Source organism: Periplaneta americana, chromosome 9 (genome assembly GCF_040183065.1).
Source record: "Periplaneta americana isolate PAMFEO1 chromosome 9, P.americana_PAMFEO1_priV1, whole genome shotgun sequence".
Classification (NCBI taxonomy): Eukaryota; Metazoa; Arthropoda; class Insecta; order Blattodea; family Blattidae; genus Periplaneta; species Periplaneta americana.
Window position 1 is genome coordinate 69,507,252 of NC_091125.1, and position 22,917 is coordinate 69,530,168.

The 22,917-nt window shown below is 35.1% G+C and overlaps 1 protein-coding gene across 2 annotated transcripts in view; it reads right to left on the reverse strand.

Annotated features, from left to right (window-relative positions):
• The window catches only part of Ca-alpha1T (Ca[2+]-channel protein alpha[[1]] subunit T), a 267,876-nt gene that overhangs the window by 25,293 nt on the left and 219,666 nt on the right, over positions 1–22,917 (reverse strand). For both annotated transcript variants that reach the window (XM_069834966.1, XM_069834967.1), the window contains exons 22-31: positions 20,514–20,675; positions 20,132–20,424; positions 18,487–18,700; positions 18,222–18,414; positions 14,791–14,940; positions 12,506–12,667; positions 9,066–9,284; positions 5,044–5,236; positions 2,502–2,653; positions 160–269 (exon numbers count right to left, since the gene is read on the reverse strand). In XM_069834966.1, coding sequence (XP_069691067.1) covers positions 160–269; positions 2,502–2,653; positions 5,044–5,236; positions 9,066–9,284; positions 12,506–12,667; positions 14,791–14,940; positions 18,222–18,414; positions 18,487–18,700; positions 20,132–20,424; positions 20,514–20,675 — 1,848 coding nt within the window. The remainder of the gene's footprint in view (positions 1–159; positions 270–2,501; positions 2,654–5,043; positions 5,237–9,065; positions 9,285–12,505; positions 12,668–14,790; positions 14,941–18,221; positions 18,415–18,486; positions 18,701–20,131; positions 20,425–20,513; positions 20,676–22,917) is intronic.

A 22,917-nucleotide genomic window follows, 5' to 3' on the forward strand; every position in this document is an offset into this window, starting at 1 on the left:
AATTGATCATTGGTCAATCCAATGATATTGTCAACACCGTCGATCACTAGGAAAAGTATTTATGAAACCTATATGATAATAAACCTTGAGACAAATGATAGTTCGCAATGGTACAGACTAGGGAAGTAGGTGTCATAGACAGGAGGCAAAATAACTCACTTGTCTTTGAAATACAGACGGAGTCCCAAGGCAACCAGCTTCATGACGGATTCGAGAATGAACACAGCCGTGAAGAAGTAATTGAAGATCTTGAGCGCATAGGTCAACGCCTGGAGAGAGGTCAGAACAATTTCATATTCATATGAAAATAAAGACAACTTTGTATGAAATCGATCTATTTAATTAGCTTCGAATAAAATATTATCTTTGGATTTAAATTGAAATTTGTATTGAAACCATACTAAATATAGCTAAATTCACAGTAAGTAAAGTACACTTAAATTCATTTCAAAAGAATACATGTCTAAGATTTGTAAACTTTTAAGTAAGGGATTGTAAACAGAAAGAAACGTAATTAGTTTATAAAACCACATGCTACATTACATTGAATATGAATATGAATATGAATATGAATAATGGACGCTAAACAAACACATACAGTACATAAAATACAGTTGATAAAAATGGAACTTATGAGCAGATTACAAAGATTGTTCAAAGATATGTAAAGTATATAGCCAAAATTACGTTTTAAAGAAATTAAAAAGTATTTCTTTAGAGCATATAACAGAACTAGAATAAATAATGTAAATATTTCAAAGAAGTTTTTTCTTCAAAAGAACACTTTTAAATATTACACAATGTGCTGGGACTTTAATTTGTTTAGATTCATGGTGTTATAACTCGTTTGCATCATGATATATTTAAATAGGCCATTTGAATTGAAAAAAAGGCTTCTACCCGTATCATTGGGCGAGCAAAAGAGCTTAAGTCATTATTTTTGTGATATATGATTTCTTTCATTAAACCCGTTTCCTAAAAGAGATTCCAAAACCAGGGACGTCAAAAAAATAAAGAAAATAATGAAATAGCCGAAACATGTCACTTTTCGGATTTACAGCAGTTGTTTAAATCTTTAAAAATTCCTCCTGTATATTTCGCATAAAGTGTCTTAAGCCCTTTTGCCCGCCCACCATAGATTTAATCCCTTAATAAATTTTTTATACCTATTTTAATATTCATTTTTGTTTTCATTTACACATATTGTACATATTACAATATAAACCCAGTTTTCCTAAGATAACTTGCTGTACCTATTGTTGAAGTGGGATCCATAGTCCCTCTCGATCAACTACACGGGTACGCCTCAAGAGTGGGTGTATTTTGAGCTCTTTAGCGACAATCAAATGCATGATCACATCACAGAGAATGACGTGAATTTATAACAGAATGATTGATAACTGGACACTTGGGAAAACTCTTAGATAACCTGTTCCAGTATAATTGGGTGTGCGCCTGCATACACTTTAGCAGCAGCAGCAGTAATAATAATAATAATAATAATAATAATAATAATAATAATAATAATAATAATAATAATAATAATAATAATACAGTAGAACCTCTATTATCTGTGTAATGAAGGGGATGTACAAAACGGTTAATCGAAAAAACGGATAATCCGTACCATAGAATATGTTTATCAATGAAGTTCATAATACACAATTTCGTAATATCCTTCGTGCTCTTGTGTCTAACGTGCTATGTAGTGGATCAGGAGTTCATTAAAAGTTCGGTTGTCAACCACGGGTTCTTAAGGGCCAAGGGATGATGAATGATTGTCTCCGGAGGGATAGAAATGCTTAAAGTCTCAGTGAATTTACATACAATTTATTCTTGTTTTTTTTTTTTTTTTTTTTTTTAAATCGCGTACAGTTGTAACGCCAATTTCCTACTCTGAAACATTAATCACATTTTCTTCTTTCCCAAACTTTTCAATTATTTGTAATTTGTTTCGATAAAATTAACACAATGCGTTTTCTTTTAACAACTGTGGAAGACTATTTGCATAGAAGTTATACAGTACAGCCACTCGAATAGTAAGGATAAGGACTGAATTGTACACGGTTTGTGGAAATTCTTGGGGTAATTTCTTTCGAAGCAAGTAATGATTATTTTACAAGTAACTATTTATGTTGCTGTCAGCGAAGCATTTCTACTACATAGTTTGTAGCAAGAGTAAAGGCTTGTAATAACCTTCTATAAAAAATTATGTAGAAACATAACGTACAGCACTTCATTTATTTTTCTGCAGCAAAAAGAAAATAGGAGCTAGAAAAAAAGTCGGGTAATCCGACAATCGGTTAATAGGGTGAAGGACAATCGGGGTTCCACTGTAATAATAATAATAATAATAATAATAATAATAATAATAATAAATAATTCAGAATTTGAGACTATCTTCTGCTATGACTTAAGATGGCATGCTTGCCACTTCATTTTAGAGTGATCATTATCTTCTACTTTAATTTTATAGCTGGAATAATATTATTATTCTATACCTTAGGCATCAGATAAAACTCCATCGCCATGGTAACGACGTTGAGTCCGATGACAGCGGCGATGGCCAAGTCGAAGTATTTGGAAGTGACGACATTGTGAACCATTAGCCTCGAGTGCGAGTAGTTTGTGTAGTAAGGAGGTTCGTGCATTTCTGAAACAACTCCATTATTAGAGTGCTAACCTTATTTACAAAATGTATGCATTCTCCCAAAGAAGCTTAACGTTAACATCACGTTTCGTTATAAGTGGCTCTAAAACATTTCTAAAGAAATTTAAAACGTTTCTTGAATTTTGTTAAACATTATCTTGCTGCCTAAAATATAACTTTCATAAATCTTAATATACTTTTCATTTTTTAAGTGAAGAAAGCAGATATCCTCAAGAATAAGAGTTGAAATATAAATATTTAATACACTTACATCACAGAAACGCTAGAACAGAGTAGACAATATTGTAGTTATAATTAAAAATGCACATTGTTCGCATCACAGACTGAATTTATCTTCACACAGTAAAACAATTAAAGATCTTTTCATTTGTAGAATATACTTCAATCATTTAACAACCTCACCAATATAAACGTTTTCTCTCCTAGATTTTTTTTTTCGAAAAAAAAAAATTCTGCAAATTTTACCGTTAATATTTGCAATTTTTTTAATCTGTCGTACAAGACGGATTGAAGCTCTTCTGCACTGCGATCTTAAGATCTATTGTACTTAATGGGCGCTTTGAAGATGTCATATATACAGTATAATATGTTATGAACATAACACCTCTTTGATTTTACTGGTTTCCTTCTAGGTCTATATATATATATATATATATATATATATATATATATATATATATATATATATATATATATATATATGTGCAAATCTGTAGAAAGAATGTAAAGCTTTTCCTTAATATTTAGGTAGTTCATGTAAATTGTATCTTCTTACAGTGTATACATTTATAAATTAATTAATACCGGTGTTTGTAGTATCTCCCTCCCTATTCTGAGCTTTATCAGCCAGTATAAACTTGTATTTTGCAGACATAAAATACACAATATAACACTTGTAGGAGAATACAATTTGCACGAACTTGTCTGATATCTTAAGAGCGTTCGTGTAGGCAACGAACTCTGCCTCAAACCCAATTCCTGAGTTAATTTATCTACTTCAGTTGTTTTTAAAACTACGTAACTCAAAATGGAGTCTGTAATAACATAATACGAATATACACCTATTAAAAGTTGTTTGAAATAGAAGAAAATAAGAACTTAACAAACTGAAATAATGTTTAATACACGCAATTTATTGCCTCTACTTATTTTATGAAAGTTTGAAAAAGACTAAGAAGCATTTGAGGAACTACAGCAAAGAGAAAAGTTCCTTGCCTTTAGCCTGTAGTGACCTCACCCTACATTTCGTAGCCAACATATCTAACTATTTTTAGTGAAGAAATAATGACTTTCGTGCGAGATCGTGCGTATTTGCTTGGTTTCCGCACAAAACCAATCCGCGGAAAGTGTAAAATTCCACATTCAGTATTCCCAACCTAACACACATAACAATTTCCCTCTTCTTACCGCTTAAGTGACATATTGATTTTACTGCTTTAGGCTTTTAACATATTTTCACCTAAATTGCACTGTTAATTATTGTTTTTAAATATTTGCAAAAATCATTACATAACCTTACCGTTTGTTTTAAGTTCGCATTTATAAACTGGGGGGGGGGGGGAAACAGACGTATATCACGGCCTGCTGGAGTATAGTAAACACAGAAAACATTTTAGATATTTTTGTTTTGCAAATTTGCCGTCATTGAACAGAAACCAAGATGGAGATTTCATTGCAACTAATTAGAAATTCCTCTTTCAGATATGTAATAAACGATCTTCGCACAAAATAATGTACGATACACGAGCGGTATGTTTTATTTCAATTCTCGGAAATTAAAAAAGCTCAACTACGTTTCGCTTTTTCAAACTTTTCCTCGAACTTGAAAACTTCAACATACCGCTCTTGTAACGCATATTACTATTGTCTATAGCTTCCTCACAGTCTGTAAGTCCTACTTTCCAGTGTCAATGTTTTCATATTTCACTTTAACAAAGATTTGTCGAACACATGGTTGGCCATGACGTTGGATTAAGATAACAAATTTCCATCTGAGAGCAAAAATAACATTGACGATGACAAAGGCTCGAATTATCGTGGGCAGTAAAGAGCTGGTGAATTTTACCTGGAGCACTTTCAGGCCCACATATAGGCCTACCTATAATCGACGTCATGGATACTGGCATTACATTTTAGATTAAAAAGGACTTTCATTATTCTTAAAATTCTCTCTCTTTCGGTCAAGCTTAAATGATTGAACCGAAAAACCAGTGGGAAGCACTGTAACATCTCAACCATCAGGCCCGCCAGGTTAATTTTAATTACGAAAAATAGTGTTATTGAGAGCACTGTGTGAGGTGTGAACATTGAATGGGGTGGGCTTAATTGTGAGGCAGAGTCCTCCCGCACTACTGCCTACAGACTAAACCCACTTCTTCTCTTCTTCTCCATCTGTTTGGCCCTTTTGGCGGCGCGCCGCACTCTTTCCTCCTTCTCCTGCTCCTCTCTGCAACGGTGGAAGTTCTCGACAACGACACCGACGAACATGTTGAGCACAAAGAAGCCCACCAGCAGGATGAACGCAATAAAATACAGAAGGCGCCACTCCGAGTAGTTTTCGATGGGCTGTAACAATAAAAAGCTGTGGGATGAATAACGTTAAACAAAGCAAAAATTATGTACCGTAATTTTCTGCCTTCAGATAGTTCGTTTTAAGGTACAAGGGCTACATTGTGCAGAGTTTGAGACGTGCAGATATTCATCCACATCAGCAGAAAAGTAGAATCGAAGATGAAATTGACACTTTGGAATTTGTTTATACATATTGTAGACCATAGGAATTGTTTTATTTTTAAAATGTTATTCCGAAAAACAAAACAACACTGAAAATTTAGTTAAGAAACATCGCTGTTTCTAATAGCTATCGTTTATCATCACTTCAATATGTACAGATACAGAAATAAAATTTGGAGCTTCGTTATTGTATAAGTTTCGCTTACAACACACTGTGCATTTGTAGTGAACAAGAGCCTCTGTGTGTATATATATATATATATATATATATATATATATATATATATATATATATATATATGCTGCTTGTGGACAGTCGTGCGAAATTGTTGTCTACTCCCATCAAAACTCGCTCAAATTTTAATTCTGTATCTGTACAATTCCAGAGAAAAGAAATGGGTTGCCTAATTTTACCAAGTTCCAGATACAACGCACTGCGCACATGCAGTAAACAAGACCACCTGTATTTATGCTACTTGTCTACAGTCGTGCAAAGCTTGTTGCCTACATGGACTGCCATCTTCACATTTTCACTGCATTATCAAGACCCTGGCCATTATTTTTTCCGGCACTGTACGTACCCTTAGTCCTCCGGTAGCAAGCGAATATTTTTCCAGTGTTGAAGCTTTTAAGAGGGTTTTGAGGCTTATCCTACTCAAAAAATGTGAGTTATTACGAGTAGGCCTATATCTAGCAACATTATAAGTTCGTAATAACCAGGGAAAGGATTTATATGTAAATACATATTTACTTATAAAGCTAATATAATTTATATTTTGCATTATCTTTATGTTTCACAATGTGTAGGGTTGAAAAATCCTACTTTTATTTTCCATATTTTTCCATATTTTAGAGTTTAGTACATATTTTCGTTAATTTCCATATATTTTCCATATTTCATATAAAACAGTCCATATTATATTAGGTTTAACAATAAAACAAAACAAAATTCCATTAACTTTTAAAAATACATTTCAACAATAGAGATTTAAACACATGTTCAGTAATCCCTTTAACATCAGAGTTATTTGAAAATTAGCAGTCCTATCAACAATGGGAAAGTAAGTTACAAAACTGTATTAATTTAATTTAAAATTTTTAACAGACTTCAGTTGTGCAGCTCAACAGTTAAATGCCAGTCAGAGTACACATAGGTTCAGTTTTGTAAATCATACTATAAAGACGGTAAATATGCCAAAAGTACGTCATTCAGTCAATTTAAAATCAAAACTAACAAGTTACATTTCAGAATTTAAAGAAGATGGTTTATCAACTGACAATAAAATATTATTTTGTAATTTGTGTCAGTGTGCAGTATCATCTACACAAAAGTTCCTGGTGCAACAACACATTACAACTAGTAAACATCAGGCCAACAAACAACTAAATTCCAAGCAGAGACAATTGTTTTTAACACAACCAACAACATCGAATGTAAGATCTGAGTTTAACATCGACCTGTGCCGTTCTCTCATCTCTGCTGATATTCCTCTCTACAAACTAAAGAATAAGGTCTTCAGGGAATTCCTTGAAAAATATACTCAACATACAATCCCGGATGAGTCAACACTTAGGAAGACGTATGCTCCATCCATCTACGATGAGACAATACAGAAGATAAGAGATGAAATTAAAGATAGTTCAATTTGGGTTTCCATTGATGAGACTCCCGACAAAGAAGGTAGACTTGTTGGTAATGTAGTTATCGGTTTGTTAAGTGAACAATATTCTGAACGAATTCTTTTACATTGTGATGTTCTAGAAAAGTGCAATAACAAAACTATAGTTAAACTGTTCAACGAAGCTATGGGTATCCTGTGGCCAAAGGGTATTATGTACGATAATGTGTTATTCTTTATTAGCGATGCTGCCCCTTATATGGTCAAAGCTGGACAAGCATTATCTGTTGTATATCCTAAATTGACTCATTTTACTTGTGTGGCGCATGCATTTCATCGTGTGGCAGAAGTGGTCAGAGACAATTTCCCTAAAGTAGATTTGTTGATTTCATCAGTGAAAAAAGTATTTCTCAAAGCTCCCAGTATAGTTAACGTGTTGAAAGAAATGTACCCTGAAATTCCATTGCCACCAAAGCCAATTTTAACTAGATGGGGTACATGGCTAGAAGCAGTTGAATATTATGCCGAACATATAGACTCTATTAACAATGTTCTCCTTGCATTGGACTCTGAAGATGCAGTCTCAATTGATACTGCGAAAACAGTTACCTGTGACATAAGTGTGAAGAATGACTTAGCTCACATTCAGCATACATTTTCATGCATCATAAAAACGCTCAAAAGTCTCCAAAATAGGCACCTTTCACTATCTGAAAGTTTTGAAATTATAAATAGTACTGTGGAACAACTGAATCGTGGTAGAGGTAAAGTTGCAGATGCAGTAAGAGCTAAGGTGGACACTGTACTTTCAAAAAACCCTGGATATGAAGAACTACAAAAGGTTGTTGCTGTGATGAGTGGTGAATCAACAGTGAAGATTAACTTGGACTTATCCCCAGCAGACATTGTGAAATTGAATTATGTACCAGTTACTTCTTGTGACGTCGAACGCTCTTTTAGTCAGTATAAATCTATCCTCAGAGACAATAGAAGAAGATTCACTTTTCAGCACTTGAAAGAAATGTTTGTAACCTATTGTTATGGTAACAGACAATAAAAATTGTGTTTTGTTGAAACTACATTGGAAGATAAGGTACGTCCATTATATTTTTTGTTTAGTTTGATTAAAATGTACCAATATTTAACGTACATAGTCATTTTTTTATAATTTTAAGTCCATATTTAATTCCATATTTTGGTAAAAATCCATATTTAATTCCATATTTTGGTAAAAATAACTACATATATATTTACATATTTCATATATTTTTAGTCCATATAAATCCGTTCCCTGGTAATAACTATGTATCGTAACATTTCCATTTATTAAATTCACTGTTATCAGCAAATCCAGGATAGACAGTTCAGTGCACTCGCAAGCTTGAGGGAAGGTCGGAGAGAACTCAGTAGCAGGAGGTGTGGCTAGCCTCAGCATCACGATATAATACGCCGCGCTATGTTGCTATTCTCTAAATGTGCTCTATTGTTGAGTAGGCCTATTAGTTTATAACAAAAGTGCATGCGTGTGTGTGTTACATACTACTTTCGTGTAAAATGGCTCTTGCTGAGAGAACATTGAGGTCATTATTTGTAGAATTAAAAGAGAAACCGTTTTCAAGTTGGACGTATGAAACAGAATGAACTTACAAAGATAGGAAATCGACACCACATTTACATATTAAAATAGCGGATGGAGGAAGAGAGAATAGAAAATTTCAATTTTCATGGTATAGGCCAAAGAAATATTCTTGCCTAACAGGGTGCTCTGAAACAAATTATATTGTTATACCTGTATTCTGATTGGGGTGAAAATGAGTGGTCATCATCTTCTTGTGGAGTCTGTGTCACAAAAAATGTTGATAAAAAAGCCGAGAAACATATGCTGTATAAAAAAATATAAGATAAGCAGATTTTTTCAGCCTACCCAGTAGCTATTTACACCTTAGCTTCGCCACTGTATTTTTCTAATTTTTAGCATATATAAAATTATTGTAAGGAAGAAAATACAGACTTTAAAGTTTGTGTAAGAGATAACAGCGTACCTGTTGGTCCACGCCCACAGCATCGAGGCCGGTGTACATGATGTTGACCCAGCCGTCGCGGGATGACAGCACGAAGAGCGACATGAGGGCCTTGCCCAAGTCATCGAAGTTATACTTCCGATTGACCCACGTGTTACGTTCGTCGGCTTCGCAGTCTGTCCTGTTCTTCACGCCCTTTATGTCTGGGCCCTCGCAGTGGTAGAAAGCACCCTTGAACAACTACACAATACAAAATGTTTCAGATAATATTTCTATGCATTACATCTAATCTATCTTTTCCCTTCACGTTGACTGTGTCGAAGTAGCTCAGTCAACTGAGTTCGGATGTCGAACACCAATGCATTTTAGAATATTTTAGCCTATGGGAGAATGGCTGCTGATTAAGTTTGTCCTCAAATTATGGTTTATTTAACTACGCTCGCAACTGCAGAGGTTATATCAGCAACTCCGGTGTGCCAGAATTTTGTCCCGCAGGAGTTCTTTTACATGCCAGTAAATCTACTGACATGAGCCTGTCGCATTTAAGCACACTTAAATGCCATCGACCTGGGCCGGGATCGAACCTAAAACCTCGAGTACAGAAGGCCAGCGCTTTACCGAGCATGCTACCGAGGCCGACAGTTTTGTCCTAGTACTTCAGATTTCCATTGCATTATCACCCTATATTACCAACATGCCTTCATTTCATCATCTCTAAATAACTGCGACTTTAAAATAAAGGGAAGAATTGGTCCGGGGTCTCGTATGGTTTCTGGATAGCTCAGTGGTAGAGCGTTGGTGCGCTCAGCCAAAGGTCCAGGTTCGATACCCGGTCCAGGAACAATTTTTCCTTTTAAAATTATTCAGGTCTATTAACGTTTTTCCGTCTAAATCTCCATTGTCTCTGTCGACGGTAATTCGATCCAAAGCAAGTTCTACAGAGGATTTTGTAAATATCACCTTAATATTGCAGAAATTTATGAAATGCCTTCGATTGCTTGAAACTTCTTTATTCTTGGCATGTAATTTTAAATTAGGGATTTGGGGATTAAATAAATACTACCACGCTGAGTAACTTCTGTTTACACTAGAGATGAATAACGATCGAGAAAGCAAGACTAACAGCGCCCGCAAAGACGAAAACCCGCTCGACAGTGTTCTATACGTCGCATCGTTGACATAAAGACTGCTTTGAGGGTTTCGAGACGCCAAGATTGATCACTCCCGAAGTTCTGAACGTCAAGCAGCCTTGAATCGCTACAGTTGTTTAGACCTGACTGAACTTTTATCTACTTCGGCAACTGTTATATATGTATATATATATATATATATATATATATATATATAAACAATCAAGTAGCCTATTTGAAACATCATCCGTATAATACTCCGTTCCCCAATCTTTATTTAATTACTAGACCATTATTAAAAGGCTAAGAATTTTCTTTTCATATGTTTGAGATCAATTGTGTAACCTCAAGTAAAAAAATATTAACGTTATGTTTTGTGTTTCTTAGAAATGCAAATTTATTTGAGAATTTATTTTTTTTCTATTTATATAACCATAGGTAATATCATAATATAATAGAACCAGAACATTTTGATAACCAATAACTGTTCTTTTTTGTCTTTTTGTCTCATTAAAACATTTATAATGTTATTTATTTCAGTGATGTATGTTATTCAAAGTTACGAAATCTTTCCACGCCGATCAAATGCTATTTCTAGAATTATGAGCGAGACTCGAAGCGCACGAGAATGACCAGACGAGACTCGAAAGGCAAATGCGACGAACACAGCGAGCGAGAGCGGCAGTTAGTTCTGTTCATCTCTAGTTTACATGGAACCATGAGTGATGTCAGAGTAAGCCTTTCAGGACAAAACGTTAAAATTTTCTCTCTTTATATTCGAATATAGGTAAAACAGAAAATTAAATCCATGAACTTACTATATCGTGCTGTAATTAACGGCAGGCGCCTTGACGCAGAGGTGAAGTTATGTAACTTTCCCTTCCGAACTTTGATAGGAGCTACTGGAACGGTTATTTTATAAACTTAAAATAATAAAGGTTTTGTTATTTTTCCTTTCCTTATTTTATGTAAGCATCATATTATTAAAGACTAAACTTATATGGTGACGTAAATATTATTGGTATTATTCCTTCCTAACACTGCAAATAGGGTTTTCCTTGATTATTCTGTTCTCATCAAAGTGATTAGTCAGAAGTGATAATCAGCTATAATCTACTCTGTAGGTGCTAGTGATCGAGGAGGAATTAGTGGGATGATTTCAGAATAAAATGTAGAACTCCGGTAAGATGTGCCCCAAATATTGCTTTTGTTCATCGAAAATAGTTTCATATTTAGATCTGAGCTCGTGTCTCTGACGTGGAAGGAATGTGCTAGAGATGAACAAAACTAACTGCCGCTCTCGCTCGCTGTGTTCGTTGCATTTGTTAATTTATTGGGTTATTTTACGACGCTGTATCAACATCTCAGGTTATTTAGCTTCTGAGTGAAATGAAGATGATAATGTCGGTGAAATGAATCCGGGGTCCAGCACCGAAAGTTACCCAGCATTTGCTCGTATTGGGTTGAGGGAAAATCCCGGAAAAAACCTCAACCAGATAACTTACCCCGACCGGGATTCGAACCCGGGCCACCTGGTTTCGCGGCCAGACGCGCTGACCGTTACTCCACAGGTGTGGACTCGTTGCATTTGTCTTTCGAGTCTCGTCTCGTCATTCTCGTGCACTTCGAGTCTCGCTCATCATTCTCGAAATAGCATTTGATCGGTGTGGAAAGGTTTCGTAACCTTGAATAACATACATCACTGAAATAAATAACATGATAAATGTTTAAATGAGACAAAAAGACAAAACAAGAACAGTACCTTGGTTATCAAAATGTTCTGGTTCTATTATATTATGATATTACCTATAGTTATATAAATAGAAAAAAAAAACAATTCTCAAATAAATTTGCATTTCTAAGAAACATAGAACATAACGTTAATATCTTTTTACTTGAGATTACACACTTGATCTCAAACATATGAAAATAAAATTCTTAGCCTTTTAATACGGGCCTAGTAATTAAATAAAGATTGGGGAACGGATTATTATACACTGAAAGGTAGAGATGATGTTTCAAATAGGCTACTTGATTGTTTATACGTATAAAACAGTTGCCAAAGTAGATAAAAGTTCAGTCAGGTCTAAACTACTGTGGTGATTCAAGGCTGCTTGACATTCAGGACTTCGGGAGTGAGCAATCTCGGCGTCTCGAAACACTCACAAGCAGTCTTTACGTCAACGACGCGACGTATAGAACATTGTCGTGCAGGTTTTCGGCTTTGCGGGCGCTGTTAGTCTTGCTTTCTCGATCGTTGTTCATCTCTAGTCTGTGCTATAGTTTCTAGGTAATTAACATAAGGGAAAACCTCAGAAACTTGATACTCACCTGGACACCCAAGATGCCAAATATGATGAAGAATGTACAGCAGATGAGGACGATATTGCCAATAGGTCGGAGAGAGGAGAGCAGAGTCTGGACTACGAGCTTCAGACCGGGAGCTCGGTTTATCACACGCAGAGGACGCAGCGACCGTAACAATCTAAATACCTGTAACAATCATGGCAACTTGTATTGGACATACGCCCAGATAACCGTGGTATTAATTAATGCTATTTTGTAATTCATTAATTGTTCATATGCAAGTAAGTTAAGTGCGGTTCTACGGCAACTACAGATAGTTAATATAATTATAAAGTATATGGTACGTACGTAGTAACATTTTTACAATGAAATCTAAACAAACTAAATTATGTAAACAATATATAACGCTACAAACGTATGATTCTATAAATTTTATTACTAATATGTGTGTGTTTGTGATATACGCAGGGTGTTTTATAATTATAGGTGCAAACTGCAAAGGTGAGTAGAGGACAATGAAAAAGGCAAAAATTAAATAAATCTAAAGTAGGTCCGGAAATCAGCCATTTCGGAAATCAATGGGGTCTTATTACGTCCCGTCACTACACTCCGGGGTAACATAACATCCAAAATGCACTGGAGGAAGAGAGCTTTATAGGATGCGCTCAACCACGACCATAATTTATGATAAGATAGGCATCAACACGTTTCCTAATCGACAGTCGGCCACATTCGAATATTCCTGGCGTATCTCTAGTGCATCCACAACCATTGACAAGGTGATCCCTGAGTTCGTTAACATTATCAACATTTAAAATAAAAAAAAACATCCAGAGGATTGAAGTCTGGGTACTTGGGAGGTCATGGTGTTGGTAAACCACGGCCGATACGCCTGTTATGAAAGCCTGTTCTTAAGAACTCTGGAACAATCAAATGAAAGTGGACCGATGCTCCGTCATACAGGTACCACAGCAGCTGTATTCCCCAAAGAGACAAATGATCCAAATGGTCGCTTAGCTCATATTGCAAAAAATGGAGGTACGTAAATTTTTAAGTCTGCCAGATAAGAAATGAGGTTGCATATGTACAAGTTGTATTCAGTTGGTGGCCACAGTGAGACATCATACCTCGGAAACAGTTGGCTTCCGGACTTATGTTTATTAAGAATTTTAGACTTGTTTTATTGTCCTCTAATCACCCCTGCAATTTGTATCTACAAATGAATACCTCCTTGGAAATAGGACGTAACATCAAATCAATTAAATATGTAAGTTAAATGAAAAAATAATTTTTAAGCATTTATTTACAACAATAAATTACTGCATCCGATAATTGAATAAATTTGTATCCTTGACTAGTCAAATGGTTCTGCTAGTAAATATAAGCTTAATGAAATATGCCCCTAAAATTATTTTCCTTTCTCCTGAAACGTGAATTACAGATTTGCTGGTTACACCCTTATTCCAGGAGGTCTTCAATTTATGAAATATTCTGTATATATGTATATGTACAGGCGTTGCTCTACTTACGGAAGATTCAGAATGTGTAATCTCTGTTATTATTGAATATGTAATTCAGTTAATTAATAATAATATTTCCCACTAACAAAGTGGAAACTGCGAAACTTTTGCGGTGTGAATTTCTGTCCAAAGGTCAAGGAGTAGATGTGATAGCAAAATATGTAAATATTTCTAAAAGTACGAGTAATTTGCAATCAAATTTCGTAGATTGAACAGTGCCTGATTTATGCTTTTCAAAGTATGGGAAGTACGAGTAATTTGCAATCAAATTTAGTAGATTGAACAGTGCCTGATTTATGCTTCTCAAAGTACGGGGAAGTACGAGTAATTTGCAATCAAATTTCATAGATTGGACAGTGCCTGATTTATGCTTCTCAAAGTACGGGAAGTAGGAGTAATTTGCAATCAAATTTAGTAGATTGAACAGTGCTTGATATATACTTCTCAAAGTACGGGAAGTACGAGTAATTTGCAATCAAATTTCATAGATTGAACAGTGCCTGATTTTCACTACTGTCATCGTGTGGGTCTACTGCAATTTGAAATTTTGAGATATCTAATTTTTAGATAATTTCATAAACTGAACTTATTCCTGATCTGAACCTGAACTTTGAGGATTTACGATGATTTGTTTGTGGTCTAGCTTTGGATGTTCAATTTTCCAAAATCATGATTGAAATGTAGGCTAACTGAAAATTGAACTATTACGTAGATAAATCTCAAGTGTAGGCTTCTCACATTCCAACAATTAGTGTACTTAATATAGATTCTCTTGTAAGGTCGGTTTACCCTGAGAATGTTGAATATCCGTGGGCTGCCCTCTGACACAAGGGACATGAGCAAATCAATTATCGAGATGATGACCAGCGAGCCGTCCATAATGTTCCAGCCCGACGTGAAGTATGCTTCCCGCCCGTAAACCATACCTGCGGTGATGACCTGCAAATCAGATGACATTTTGTATAGCGATAGGATTAACTTTGTCTATATTTTTCAACCTAATACCAGAAGTCTGATAAGTGTAATATGTTACTAGTCAGCGATGTATGCAATGGAGGGGGAAAGAAACTGGCTAACCTACCCCAATATCTGCTTGCTTAGTTGCCTCATGAGTGATGCCTTATTGGTGTAACTTATGAAGTTCAAATCTTTCTTCGTACAGTTGACTAAACAAACAAAACCTGACAGAAACAGGATGTTATTTTCGTGTAAGTCTGTGCTACAGGGAAACCAAGGATTTCACATTTTTTATGTGACATGATTTCATATTCATGTCTGTAGAATATGCCTTTTAACTTCAGCCGTTCATTTTCTTTATATTCTGCATAATAATAATAATAATAATAATAATAATAATAATAATAATAATAATAATAATAATAAATAATGTGTTGGTCAACAGCCGTAGCCAATTAAAATTAAAGTCCAGCATAGTAATACAAATAAAAACAGTATAAAAAGTACAATAGAGTTATAGCTTTTGAAAGCAATGATAACATAATAAATAAAAAAAAATAATATAGAAGAACAAGGTTAACTACTGTTGATGCTAAATAAAACTAACATATATTAGTGTTAATAAAATAGTAAGGTATAAAATTATATTAGTATTCAAAAAATGCCTTATATTTACAAATTATATAAAACAATTTAAAACACTAATCAATACGCCACTACTATACATTAATTGGTCAAAATCACATCCCTGCATGTTAGCATTTATTATGCATCTGGAGGCTGGAGAAAGAAATTAGAATTTCTATTATAGAAAAGTTCTTGAATTCTCAATTTTTTCGTAAGAATACGAAAGCTGACATTACTTATGAAAGATTCATAGAAAATGTCTCCTTTGAAGATCTTACAAAAGAATAAATAATGCAGTTCATGCCGTCTAGCATATAAGCTTCGACATTTAAGGTACCGGTATTCACTTTTTAGCTCGCAACTATAACCGGAGGTAGTTGGTAGAAATCTGTATGCACATAAGAATATACATTTTCTTTGAATATTTTCCAATTTGGCCGAATCTGTAGTTGTAATAGAGTTCGAAATTACAGATGCATATTCAAGTTTCATTAATGTATAGTACAACATTAAAAGAGAATCAGGTGTAGAAAAAAAAGTTATAGACCTTACTATTCCTAGCATTCTTATGGAATAATTGTGTAGGCCTTACGAATCAACATGATTATGGAAATATAAATTTACTGTCAAGTAAAACGCCTAGATCTCTTATACAATCTTTTCTATTGGTTCATTATTTAGGAAATAGTTAAATTTTAGAGTGGAAGTTTTACGAGTAAATGATATTACATAAGTTTTGGTTTCGTTAATTTTTATCCCGTTATAATCAGACAATTTAACAATATTGTGTTAATATCATCTTGAATAATTTGGCAATCAGCAGTACTTTTGATTATACAAAAAGTTTTAAGATCATCAGCGAATAATAGACAGTCAGAATTTATTCTTTTACATAGGCCTTTATAATAAATAAAAACTAAAAACAATAGAGTTCCCAATGCAGAACCCTGGAGGACGCCACATAAAATTTTGAATGGATCAGAGAGAGTATCAGCAAATCGTACACATGATTTCCTATCAAATAAATCATTTTTCAACCAGTTTACATAGCTTACAGGGAGTTCTATATTTTATAATTTACGCAATGAAATATCAAACGCTTTACTGAAGTGAATAAATTTGACTCTGCGCTTCAATTACTGGTGCAATCTCATTTAAATAAGAGACCAGATTTGTAGTAATAGGTTTAGATTTAGAAAAACCGCGTTGAACTGAATTTATTTTGTTTTTATCATAAAATGAAATAAGTTTGTGAATAATGATTTAAACATTTTTTTGAGAAATTATTTAAAATAGAGACAAGTCTGTAATTACTTAAGTCGTTTCTTTTTCCAATTTTGAATATGTCTATTATTGTTGCTTGTTTCCAAAGTGAAGGAAATACCCCGGTTTTCAAACTCAAGTTAAATATGTAAGCTAATAACGGTATAAGAGTTTTCGAACATTCGCATCCCTTAATTATGAAGTTACGAGTAGGAATACCATCAGCGCCTATAGATTTAGTCGGCTTTAGTTGTTTAATAAACATACAAATATCTTCATGAGTTACTGTAGGTAAAGACAGGCTGTCTGTACATTTGGAATCCATGTTTTCAAACTAAGATGAAGCTTTTCCTGAACAGATTTAAATTGATTGGCAAATGTATTAACAGTATATCTTTTTTATCAGTAAGATGTTTATCATTAATAATTATTTCTGGGGGTAGTTATCGGTTTTACGAATTGATTCTATACATTTTAAAAATTTCTTAGGTTCATTTCTAAATTTCGTCAATATTTTGTAGCCAAATTAATTTATCAAATTTGATATTAGATTAAGTAGTTTTCTATAATGCGAAAAAATTAATAACAATCTGTTTTGAATTTTTAATAATGTTTGTGTGGTTTGTCTTTCTTTCTTTCTTTCTTTTTCTTTCTTTCTTTCTTTCTTTCTTTCTTTCTTTCTTTAAAGTTGACGTAAGTTGTCTGAAAACCATTTAGGATATTTCGACGTTATAACTATGGTGACTGGAACTCCCAAAAATTATGGGATTTTTGACTACAGAACAGAGTGAATTAGTTGCTACGTTAACATCAGTAGCCTGATATACACAATTCCCATCATGAATATTTAGACTGGTGTAGAGATTCAAGTAATCATCTTTAATATAATTTAGGAAGGATTTTTCTATTGACTATGAACAGAGTAAGAGAACTTAACTTCAAGATAGATAGGAATTTGTGGATGATAGTTATCTTGCAAAACTAGAGAATGGTTGGCCAGTTCGACATCACTCTCAGTTGCATTAGTAAAGACTAAGTCTAGTAGATTTTTGTTGTTGTGTAATTTATTAATCTGATTAAGGCTGAGAAAGCAAGAAGAGGAAAATAACTCAAGTGTCTTAATTTTGGCGTAGTAATGTATATCGTTAGCGCAACAACCAGATGACCAATTCATACCAGGAGCGTTCAGATCTCCGAGAAATACTATCCTGTAATTATGTGTATCAAGATTCATTTCTAAGAAATTAAGGTAAGATTAAAAAAAAATTAGGATCTGTATCAGGTGATCCCAAGTTACTTCCTCATATCTAGTGAGGAGAAAAGCACGCATACGAAATGCATGAATTTAATGTATTATAATTACTGGCAAGTACCTTGACGAACATCTCGATGGCGAACACAACAGTGAACACGTAGTTGGCGGTGGACAGAAACACGCGCTCGGTGCTATCGGGGGGGATGTTGGGGCGCTCCATGGCCAGGGTGATGCAATTAAGGGCGATGAACAGCAGGATGGCGTTATCGAACCACTTCTTCTCCACCAGCTTCTTGCACATGATGCGGAACCTGCACCACAAGAGAGGCGTGAGACGCCTGGCCGATTGACGGAAATCTTCAAGTGCACAGACTAGTACTTACCTGTTGTGTGGGGGGAACAGGTAGAGAGAGTAGTCGTCGCGCTCCTTGAGACATCCGCGTGGCTCGAAGAACATGAACACCTTTTTGATGGCGCTGGGTGACCCCGAACCGTTGTTGTCTGCAGGCACTGGGTTGATCACTGTAGAGCCTTGCTGGGGCGCAATCGCTGCCGACTCGTCGTGCACCTGCTTCACTCTGGGAAGGGGTGAGGGCTCTGCAACACGAGGGCACAGCTCGCTCAAACCTCACGAGTCAAGAATTTGTCCGAGTTTATTTTTATTTTTATTTAACACTTTCCCTAAACAAGAATTGCCTAGAAGACAACGTATATTATTTACAAAACAAAACACACTATGAGAACTGTTGCTGAAATTTGGGTTTAGTTTTCGTTCTATAGATAGAAGTCTGTCAATTATGGATACCGTTACCTTGGAGACACCAACATTTAAAGAGATTGAATGAACTGGGAATTACAAAGTACCAATACTAGATTTTTATTTGGACGAAATATTGTACAATACACACGAAATTGCTAGAAAGAGTTAAGATGATGGAAGTTGTTCGGGTTGTCTTGGTGCACCTGCATCACGCGGGAAGATGATGATGAAATTTGAAGTAAGAATATTTGGGACCACAAAGTTGACTCCCATGATAAAAAGAATTCACATGTTTTTGAAAATCTAATTTTCAAATATTTTATTGAAAAATCTACCTGAAAATGAAAAGTGCTGTGTTGGACAGTGGCAGCTATCATTCCCATCTAAAACAGAGGATTCTCATTATGCGCTCGTAATTGAACACAGTTTAATTTACGAGATTATACGAGTATCACAGAAGTCCTAAATCCTGTTCTGTATAAAGCAGTGCTTATTCAAACTATAAAGGACGCATTAATTCACACAGAAATATTTTACTTATTGTGTAAAGTTATAATTAGGAATTATACTCCTATATTACATAATTACTATTGATAATAATATAAATAATAATAATAATGATAATAATATAATAACAATATTAATAATATATTAATAATATAATATTTATTATTATTATTATTATTATTATTATTATTATTATTATTATTATTATCCTGCTATTAAGATTAAAATGTTAAAAGTCTGAGCAAAATAAGTGGGGAAAAAGGGCGCCGCAATTCTCGCTAGACAAATGGTTCGAGCCCTTGAGCTGTGCGAGTGATACTCGAGTCAACTATCGCCCTAAAGTAACCAAGACGACACGCGAAGACTAAGGATCCGATTTTCTGAAGGCTGTAATTTGGAAAATTCCGATATTTATGTGGGGAAAGATGTAGGACCTTGGACTATTTCTTTTAGGGCTCATTCGAACATTTCTTTTTAGAGCTTTGGAAAACTACGAAAAATTATGGACTGGATGAAACAACAACACAACACAGGCTTTATTTTTATAACTTTAGCGAGAGGGTTGAAGCACATGTTGTTCCTCTTCCATAGGGATACGATATCGCTGGGAGTTATTACTGTACCATAAAGAATAATCCGTAAAGAGATGGGTCCTGGATTTTCTCCTTTTCACTTTAACAGAAACTGTCAGACTGGCTTAAGTATGTGTTAAAAAGCAGCTAAGATAAGCACCGAGTATTTGTTGGCACAGCTCTACATACCTCTGGGAGCCAGATTGTTGATGGGCTTCGCGCCCTCGTCGTACTGCAGCGATCCGGAGCGAGTGCCGCGTCCCCCGTTGGACAGCGAGTTCTGCCGGGTGAGCGACCCCACCCACGAAACCTGCGGCAGTGGACAGTACCCCGGCGCGTCGTGGGCGCTCCTGATGGAATTCTGAGGGCTGAGTCCTCTCCCGTTGTTAAAACGCCGGTTGTTGTTGGGAGTGCCCTGGGTGTCGTTACGGATGGTGCCCAGCAAGCCCCCGTTGCAGTGCGAATGGTCCCCACAGTGTCCTCTGCAACAGTAATGAAAATTTAGCACGGATCGAAAATCCATACCCACAGTTGTGCTTGAAATAAGAGCAACAAATACAACATTACTCACAGCATATTATTGTTGTTGAGCCCATTGTTGTTGTTTAACACCATCTCCTGGTCAACCATTTGCTCCTGTTGGTCCGGGTCAAGGCCACCTCCGCAGCGAGACTTTCTCCTCAAGGAAGGACGGGATATTTTCCAGGAACATACTCTCTGGATGCGGGGTGTGCTGTGGAACGAAGGATGAAATGAGAGTACGTCTGCACTTCTTCATACGCACTAAGCTAAGAGATGTAAGCTTAAAACGGGCTATATTCCAACGTGTCACATTTTTACTTCACTAAATTGTAAATCATTGCTTCATAAGGATCTGGCGAATCAGGGAATGACTGACGGAAGTTTGTTACAACTGTTCTCCAAGATTTGTATTTCAAAAACTTGTTGTAAATAAACATTGGTTGTTCAAGGCTATATTCCATAATGGACACACTACTGCACTCCATATGTATGGTATACAGCTGCACCCTCACTGTGTGAACGTGTTTACGTAACTAAACGCGAGCAAGAGGTCTGATCACTGCGATGGCGCAGCAGTTACTACGCATACGACTTTTCGCTGACGTCGGTCTAGCCCTGACTGATTCACTCTGTAGAATTTACTAGTCTCGGACTACATAACTGCAGCTTGGCGCAAGCTCGTCCTCGACCAGTAAAAACTACTTACCTTCCTTAATACATAAATAATTATTTCTAAATAAAGCCTCTATTTATTTCTACTTACCGCATCAGTGCGAAACATATAAACAACAATGATAAGTAGGTTAAAGAGGCACGATCGTCCAAAAACATATAAACAAACAAAATATACAAATAATTAGTTAAAGAATAAATAAAAATAAAATAAATAAATAAGTAAATAAATAAAATAAATAAATAATATAAATAGGTAAATGAATGAATAAATAATTATCTCTGGAGGTTGTTTAAGTCGTCATAGTAGTTTACAGAGACAGTAATTAATTCATGAATTTCTTTTATTCATTTGCTAGTTCTGAATTTGGATTCCGTGAACGTCACTCAACAATAGAACGAGCACTTCGCATAGTAAATAAAATTACACAGGACTTCGAATCACACCGCTACTGTTCTGCTGTATTTCTTGAAATACAACAAGCATTTGATAAAGTTCGGCGTACTGTCTTTTGTATAAAATAAAATTATTACTACTTCATTCATATTATCTGTTGCTTAAATCCTATTTAAGTGATAGCTATTTTCAAGTAAAGCTCAAAGTTGAACTTTCTTCTCTTCATAGTATTAAATATGGAGTTCCTGGATCCTGTTCTCTATATACTTCATACATTATGATCTACCAGTAACCAATAACACATCAATTGCAACCTTTGCAGGTGATAGAGCTATTCTTGCCTCACATGAAAATCCTCATGTAGTTTCACAGCATCTTCAGATCATTTAGATCTAATACAGCAATGGGTACACTCGTTGCGTGTTATGGTAAACTGTACTAAATCAAAGCACATAACGTTCAGTTTGCGCAAGAATAAATGTCCCAAAATTAAACTAGATACTGTAGAACTTCCTCAAGCCATCACAGTCAATTACCTTGGCATGCATTTAGATGAACACCTAACCATAAAACATCACATCAAAACAAAGAGAATGGAAGCTAAACTCAAGTTTAATAGACTATCTTGGCGGTTAAATAGGTTCTCTCAACTATCCCTGTGTAACAGAATTATTATCTATAAAACAGTAATTAGACACGTATGGACATACGGATTACAATTGTGGGGTTCTGCCAACAATTCCAACATGTTTTAAGAAGATTCGAAGCTAAATCTTTTCGCTGTATAGATAGTGGACCGTGTTTCACGTCCAATATTAACTTATACAGTGCCCTGGGAATCCCCACCATCAAGGAAGAAATCACTTTATAAAGCTGTTCATATCGACAGCGACTTACATCCACATCCTCTGGTCATCAACTTACTGGACAACAATGAAGCAATGTATCGCCTCAAGCACCATAAAATTATTTATTTGGCATTTCGTTTTGTGAACAATAATTAAAGAATTGTCTTGTCCAAACTTGTAACATATTTACAGAATGTTTCTTCAGGAACAGATTGTAAAGCAGCAATTTTCATTTTCTTACACTTATGTGATTAAAAATGTACAGTAGTGGCAAAAAAACCGGACCGATCCTTGTAGTTGATTTCAGAGCCTTGTTCACTCCAGAGCACGATACACTGGTAACCAAGACTTTCGTGGTTCGATTGCTGGTAAAATTCATGTTCTGGAAATAATAAGTTAATTAATTAGTCAAATATCGCTGCAATCGAAAAGTATTGGGAATAAATTTGAACAAAAAAAAAAGTTTCCTTACTAGGTAGGATTCGAACCACGAAAGTCTTAGTTACCAGTCTATCGTGCTCTGGAGTGAACAAGGC